The sequence below is a fragment of the Triticum dicoccoides genome, chromosome 6B, assembly GCF_002162155.2.
Source record: "Triticum dicoccoides isolate Atlit2015 ecotype Zavitan chromosome 6B, WEW_v2.0, whole genome shotgun sequence".
Taxonomy (NCBI): Eukaryota; Viridiplantae; Streptophyta; class Magnoliopsida; order Poales; family Poaceae; genus Triticum; species Triticum dicoccoides.
In genome coordinates this window covers 21,092,658-21,100,166 of record NC_041391.1, presented here as the reverse complement: position 1 = coordinate 21,100,166, position 7,509 = coordinate 21,092,658, and the positions used below count along the sequence as shown (strand labels likewise).

The 7,509-nt window shown below is 46.3% G+C and overlaps 1 protein-coding gene across 1 annotated transcript; it reads left to right on the top strand.

Annotated features, from left to right (window-relative positions):
* Nucleotides 1-4,886: 4,886 nt before the first annotated feature.
* LOC119324798 (probable serine/threonine-protein kinase PBL15) lies at nucleotides 4,887-7,287 on the top strand. The gene is made up of 3 exons (XM_037598566.1): nucleotides 4,887-5,514; nucleotides 5,999-6,271; nucleotides 6,379-7,287. Exons 1-3 carry the CDS (start codon nucleotides 5,080-5,082, stop codon nucleotides 6,970-6,972), a joined length of 1,302 nt encoding a protein of 433 aa, XP_037454463.1. The 5' UTR covers nucleotides 4,887-5,079; the 3' UTR covers nucleotides 6,973-7,287.
* The last annotated feature ends 222 nt before the right edge of the window (nucleotides 7,288-7,509 follow it).

Here is a 7,509-nt window from a genome sequence, read left to right as displayed (position 1 = left end):
GCGCGTCCCGTCGGCGCCCCGGACCGTCCCTATCGCCTCACATCGCCGGTCGTCGCCCCGCTGTAAGATCAACGTGCGCCCCGACCGCCCCCCTGCCGCTCGCCGGCGTCCTGTGTGCACATGCACACACACACACACATGTTTAATGTGAAATGTTAGATTATATAAATGTTAGATTATATATGAATTAGATAATGTTAGATGAGTTAGTTTTTTACTTTTAGTTGTAGATGAATTTATAGTAATGTTAGATGAATTAGATACATATTAAATTTAGGTATATGAGATTTGATCATCTAATTAAAATTTTAGTATATAGAACTAGCTACTTTATTTTTAGTAAGAAAATTAATAGAACTAGTTTAGTTGAATTAGTTGAATTAGTTGAACTAGTTTAGTTATTAGTACCAATCTTCAAGAACAAGGGGGATGTTCAGAGTTGTACTAATTACCGTGGAATTAAGCTGATGAGCCATACAATGAAGCTATGGGAGAGAGTCATTGAGCACCGCTTAAGAAGAATGACAAGCGTGACAAAAAATCAGTTTGGTTTCATGCCTGGGAGGTCGACTATGGAAGCCATTTTCTTGGTACGACAACTTATGGAGAGATATAGGGAGCAAAAGAAGGACTTGCATATGGTGTTCATTGACTTGGAGAAGGCCTATGATAAGATACCGCGGAATGTCATGTGGTGGGCCTTGGAGAAACACAAAGTTCCAGTAAAGTACATTACCCTCATCAAGGACATGTACGATAATGTTGTGACAAGTGTTCGAACAAGTGATGTCGACACCGATGACTTCCCGATTAAGATAGGACTGCATCAGGGGTCAGCTTTGAGCCCTTATCTTTTTTCATTGGTGATGGATGAGGTCACAAGGGATATACAAGGAGATATCCCATGGTGTATGCTCTTTGCGGATGATGTGGTGCTAGTTGACGATAGTCGGACGGGGGTAAATGGGAAGTTAGAGTTATGGAGACAAACCTTGGAATCGAAAGGGTTTAGGCTTAGTAGAACTAAAACCGAGTACATGATGTGCGGTTTCAGTACTACTAGGTGTGAGGAGGAGGAGGTTAGCCTTGATGGCCAGGTGGTACCTCGGAAGAACACCTTTCTGTATTTGGGGTCAATGTTGCAGGAGGATGGGGGTATTGATGAAGATGTGAATCATCGAATCAAAGCCGGATGGATGAAGTGGCGCTAAGCTTCTGGCATTTTCTATGACAACAGAGTGCCCCAAAAGCTAAAAGGCAAGTTCTACAGGACGGCGGTTCGACCCGCAATGTTGTATGGCGCGGAATGTTGGCGAATAAAAGGCGACATATTCAATAGTTAGGTGTGGCGGAGATGCGTATGTTGAGATGGATGTGTGGCCACACGAGGAAGGATCAAGTCCAGAATGATGATATACGAGATAGAGTTGGGGTAGTATCAATTGAGGAGAAGCTTGTCCAACATCGTCTGAGATGGTTTGGGCATATTCAGCGCAGGCCTCCAGAAGCTCCAGTGCATAGCGGATGGCTAAAGCGTGCGGAGAATGTCAATAGAGGGCGGGGTCGACCGAATTTGACATGGGAGGAGTCCGTTAAGAGAGACCTGAAGGATTGGAGTATCGACAAAGGGCTAGCTATGGACAGGGGTGCGTGAAAGCTTGCTATCCATGTGCCAGAGCCATGAGTTGGTTGCGAGATCTTATGGGTTTCACCTCTAGCCTACCCCAACTTGTGTGGGATTAATGGCTTTATTGTTGTTGTTGTAGTTGAACTAGTTTAGTTGAATTAGTTGAATTACTTGAGCTACTTTATTTAGGTATATTTTTAGTAAGTGCTTAGTTGAATTAATTAGTTGAACTAGTTGAATTAATAGAACTAATTTAATTAGTTGAATTAATATAACTAATAAGTGTTTAATGTTTCACCTATGAACATAGAAAATGTCGTCTGATGATGAAAACAATTTCATTATGTGCGAATAGTGCGAAGACCAATGCGGCCTGTGTGACAGAAATTTCCTAGATGATAATAGGCGGTTCAACATCAAGCTGGATGAGACCTTCGAAGTGGATACAGTAAGTCACAACGACAAGTCTTTTTTCGTAATTAAGCATGACTTATGCTTCATTTGCTTCAACTTACAATTTTAAATTTTCACTATTCTACTAGCGTATCCCCTGTCGTTCAAGCATTTTTGTCTTGGATAAGATAGGTTCAGTCCTAACAAAACTACGAAGGTAAAGAAAATTTATTTAAAGACCGAGCATGGTTATACCTTCGATGTCAAATTATACAATGCAGACACCTACACCTATTTTGAATGCAAAACTTGGCAAGCACTATGCAAGGCTTATGCATTTGAGCCTGATATGTTTATCACCTTTGATATTCGTCCCGAAGATGATATTGAAGGTAATAGAGACATTTGGGTCGATGTGCAGACGCCTCCAATTCTACCATTATGTGAGTTTCTCAACCATATTTATATCTTCGATATTGTTTTTTCAAAAATAGTTGACAACTAATTTCTATTGACAACTTATTTTCATTCAAGCAAACATGTCCAACACTTGGTAGACAGGACCGTCCACTGTCCCGGGGCTGAATTAAACTGCGAGGAGATACGTCATTATGTTTCATGGCTTGAGGATCTTGATGCTGTCAAGAGAAATTATTTTCCTGAATTTGCAAATCATAGTACTCAAAACGTGCGACCAATAGTGATCGTATTGAACCACGGTCACATCTATTTAGGAAAGATGGTAAGATTTTTACTATTTTTCCTTGGTGCACCTTTTGCATACATTATTTTTCAAGCTAAACTTCATTGCTAAGTACAATGTTACTATACGATGTTCTTCGACAGGAACTCCCGATGACAGTTGTGCCTCAGTGGATTGGTACTAAAGGTCGCATGTCAATGATTATCTTACGGCCAAGACATCCTACATTGCACATGAGTGCATTCAGGGTTTCTACAACCGAGGAATGCTTAATAGTGAAAGACTGGAGTAAAATTATGAAGGATCGCAGAGAAGTGCAAGGGGTAAGCAATCAGAAGCGCAGCCCACGATTAGGAGACATGTTCATCTGCATGCTCCAATATGATGATTCAGAAGAGCTATACATGTCTATGCTATTTTACCTGAGAGAGAGCATCAGGAGTGATTAGCATGCTCTTAGTACTTGTCCTTTCATGTCTGTATTCTTCGTTCTGAACTTAATCTCAAAGAATGATTTGTTTTGTGGTCTTATGAACGCTTATAATCATGACCATGTTGAACTCGATGATATCTTTGCTTCTGGTACAAGTGAATGTTTCTTCTTTGAGCTAGTATTGGTGGTGATTAGATAGCGGTAATGACTATTATGATTAAATAGTGGTAATGACGACTATGATGATTTTTAGCTAGCTAGTATACTGTTGTTGGTGATGATATGATGCAATAGTTTTTATATTAATATGATGATGATGAGTTATTATATCATTTATGAAAGAAACCGCAGATTAGTTTTAACTGGATGGATCCTAGCTAGCTAAGTGATCAAGTATATGCCATATCCATATTACTTGCTCACCTAATATAAGTGATCAAGTAATATGGATATGGCATATACTTTGATCACTTAGCTACCATCCATGCATCCAGTTGAAACTAATCTGCGGTATTTTCACCTAATGATTTAACAACTCATTATAATGTAAAAACAATCTCTAAATTAAATTAAAAACACAAAATTAAAGAAAAATAAAAAATAAAACCAAAACTCCCAAACATTTAGTACCAGTTGGTGTTACCAACCGGTACTAAATGTCTCCTCGCACCCAGCCCTGGCTCGGGCCACGTGGTGGCACTTTAGCGGAGGTTCGTGCCGAACCGGTACTAAAAGGGGGGGGGGGGTTATTCCCCACCCTTTAGTGCCGGTTACAGAACCGGCACTAAAGGCCCTTATGAACCGGTGCTAAATCCCGGTTCTGCACTAGTGGAGAAGGACTGTGAGAGACTAGTCACCGGTCCACATGTTTTTTTGCCAAGTTAGCCTAATAGGTGGGCCTGTCAATGAAAAACATTGTTAGAATGAGATAACACAAGAATCAGTGCGATTTATTACTTACTTGCGGTAGTGACTAGTTGGTGGTTTTTGTGTTTTTTTTTTGGTAAAGACGGTGGGCACATGTTACCCTACCCAACATGTGGTGGTTCTGGTTAAATATGACAAGAGCCGTTAAATATCATTGTTTAAAGAAAGATACTGTGAGCGAATCAACATGTGGTTAGATGGTTAGAGGGACAGTGATATCCCCACCCTAGTAGGGTTGAAGTCCTGGTGCTTGCATTTTTTTCTGGATTATTTCAGGATTTTCGGCGATGCACATTCAGTGGGAAGAGACGTTGCCGTCGACGACGAGGTGCCTACGGTGATTTTGTAAATTTTAAGATGATATGTTGGTTCAGTCTTTCGGAAGCGCTCATAGGGATAGGATGTGCGTGTTTGGATTCATAAAGATGGGTATATGCGTGTATATGAACGCTTGCATCTGTACTGTATTAAAAAAAGCAAGATACGGTGACGAGATGAGAGAAGAAGAAAGGATGGTCTTTTTAAAATCCTATTATGGGTGTAAACACACACACACAAGTCCATGCATGCGTTGCTGACTAGTCATGCTGAAGGCCTTTCCGCAAGACACGTTCTCAGCCATTGGATGTTGAAATGCCAGCCATCTGGATCGTCCACCACTAGAGCTGGTGAACTAAGATTTTTCGTACTGCAAACCGGGCATCTCTCACGTGAGGCAGACGGCTCCTATTCATAGATACTGCGAAGAAAAACAATACGCTCCGCGAAGACCGACCAGTCGTCCCGTCCTCGTTTGGGCCGTTGGTATATCATCCCTGCCACCAGCACGCCCTTCTTCCCCGACCACGCTCGCAAGTCGCAACCACGACGAACCTGCACCACCTACTGCTCTATATCCACCTCCTCCTATACCTCTAGCTCTTACCCCTTTCCTTTCCGTTCCCACGCTCTCGGCTCTCGTCAATCCAAGCTACTTACCTAAGCGTAGCGAGGAGGATGCCGAGGCCATGGAGGCAGGTGCTGGCGTCGGCGACCAAGTGCTGGAGCGCGGAGGAGGACGAGGAGGCCGCGGAGGCCAGGAACTACCGCCCGCCCAACTCCGAGTTCTCGCGCCGGCTCGCCTCCTTCCGGCGCCTATCCGCCATGGCCAACGGCTCCGCCACGCCCACGGACGGCAAGGATGACGAGGACAACGCCGACAGCGCGGGGGAGATGGGCGTGGGCACCATGCAGCAGCTCCACTCCTTCAGCCTCAGCGAGCTCCGTGGCGTCACGCACGACTTCTCCAGCGGCTACCTCCTCGGGGAGGGCGGGTTCGGCGCCGTCCACAAGGGTTTCGTCGATGCCGGCATGCGGCCCGGCCTCGAGCCCCAGCCCGTCGCCGTCAAGCAGCTCAACATCGCCGGCCACCAGGGCCACAGGGAGTGGCTGGTAAGTCCGAGTACATAATTACCCGCTGTTCTTCCCGAGTGGATGTTCTAGGTGTACTACACCCTAGTTGTCCAAAAAATCAGAAAAACGTTATCAAACAACATCCAAAAAATGTAAAGTTTTACGACATCAAACTGTATAAAAATGTTTGAGATTCTTGCAAAATTTCATCCTAAAATAACATCCCAGGAGCTCCCACCAAACGAAACAACATCGCTCCTCAAACAGTGCACAAAACATTGAGCAGCGATTTTGTTTTTTCGCAACGGCTCAAGAGATGTTATTTTTTGATCAAATTTTGCAAGAACATCAAATATTTGATATAGTTTGCTGTGATATCAGATTTTTTGAATGCTGTTTGATAACGATTTCCCAATATTCGCACAAAGTCGGGTGTAGTACATCCGAGAGTAGCCACTACTTTCCACTGTTCTTCCTAGTCCATAGCCCCAACTAACTCCTATGTCTGGGGATGGGGTTGCAGGCCGAGGTGATCTTCCTTGGGCAGTTCAGGCATGATCACCTATTGAAGCTACTTGGTTACTGCTGCGAGGACGAGGAGCGCCTCCTCGTCTACGAGTTCATGCCGCGTGGCAGCCTCGACAACCACCTCTTTAAAAGGATATCCGCGACGCTGCCGTGGGGCACCAGGCTCAAGGTCGCCATTGGTGCCGCCAAGGGCGTCGCCTTCCTCCATGGCGGCAAGCAGCCCGTCATCTACCGAGACTTGAAGGCGTCCAACATCCTTCTCGACTCGGTAAGTTCGTTTTCTCGTTCACGAATTGACACAATTGAATTGGATCTGATCTGATCTACCAAGAGTCGAGACTCACGAGTCATGATTGAGTTAATCTTGTCGAACAGGATTTTACGGCGAAGCTGTCAGACTTTGGACTGGCAAAGATGGGCCCCGAGGGGGAGGAGACACACGTGAGCACCCGCGTGATGGGCACCCACGGCTACGCGGCGCCCGAGTACGTGCAGACGGGCCACCTGGCGGTGAAGAGCGACGTGTACAGCTTCGGCGTGGTGTTGCTGGAGCTCCTAACGGGCCGCCGGGCCATGGAGCACGTCCCTGGCCGCACTGCGCGTGCTGAGCAGACCATCAAGCTCGTGGAGTGGACCCGGCCCTACCTCGCTAGCAGCCGCCGTCTACGCTGCATCATGGACCAGAAGCTCTCGGGGCACTACTCTGTCAAGGGCGCCCGCGCCATGGCGCACCTGGCGGTGCGTTGCACAAGCCCGCAGCCCCGGGATAGGCCAAGCATGGCTGTTGTGGTGGAGGAGCTGGAGCAGCTGGAGGGGCTCAAGGACATGGCTGTCAGCATGGGCCTCTTTTGGCCCACGGCTCCCGCAGCCGGGAGAAACGCACTCTCCGCCAAATTTCGGGCCGAGATGAAGGGCGCCGGCACTGGTGTCGTCCCGCGGCGGAGAACCGCGTCCGCCAACCTGTCATGATCTGCTTGCCACGTACGCATTGTATGTGCACATGTTGTATGTGTGTATATAGAAATTATTCTAGCCGGGCTGACATTCACAGGGCTTTACGGAATTTTCTTCTAACTAATCTCTGCCCCCTCCCCCCACCTCCTTTCCCGCCGATTTTCAGCCGCGGTTGGGTCCTCCACCTAATTTGATCCAATCAAAAGTTCCCAGCTAGGCCTCCCCATTGATCTCGTATTATCCCTGCCCGGGTGTGTAGCAAAGGTCTTCGTATAGCTAGTGTAATAATGTCGTTTTACATGGCAATAGAGAGCAGTAATTCGAGCTTAATCATAAGGAAAACGATTCTAATCGGCCGACCGGCTCCCGCACACGCACACTGCCTATGAGCGCCCCAGGCACCGCTGAATCCCTCGAGCCTTATCCCCTCTCCTTTCGTATCATCTTCTACACCACACACGCCTCTGTCACGTCATTTGAACCACAATTTTACATGGCGATCTAGTGCCAGAAACCCTCGTTGGCCGGTATTTAGGGTTTATGGAACCACGG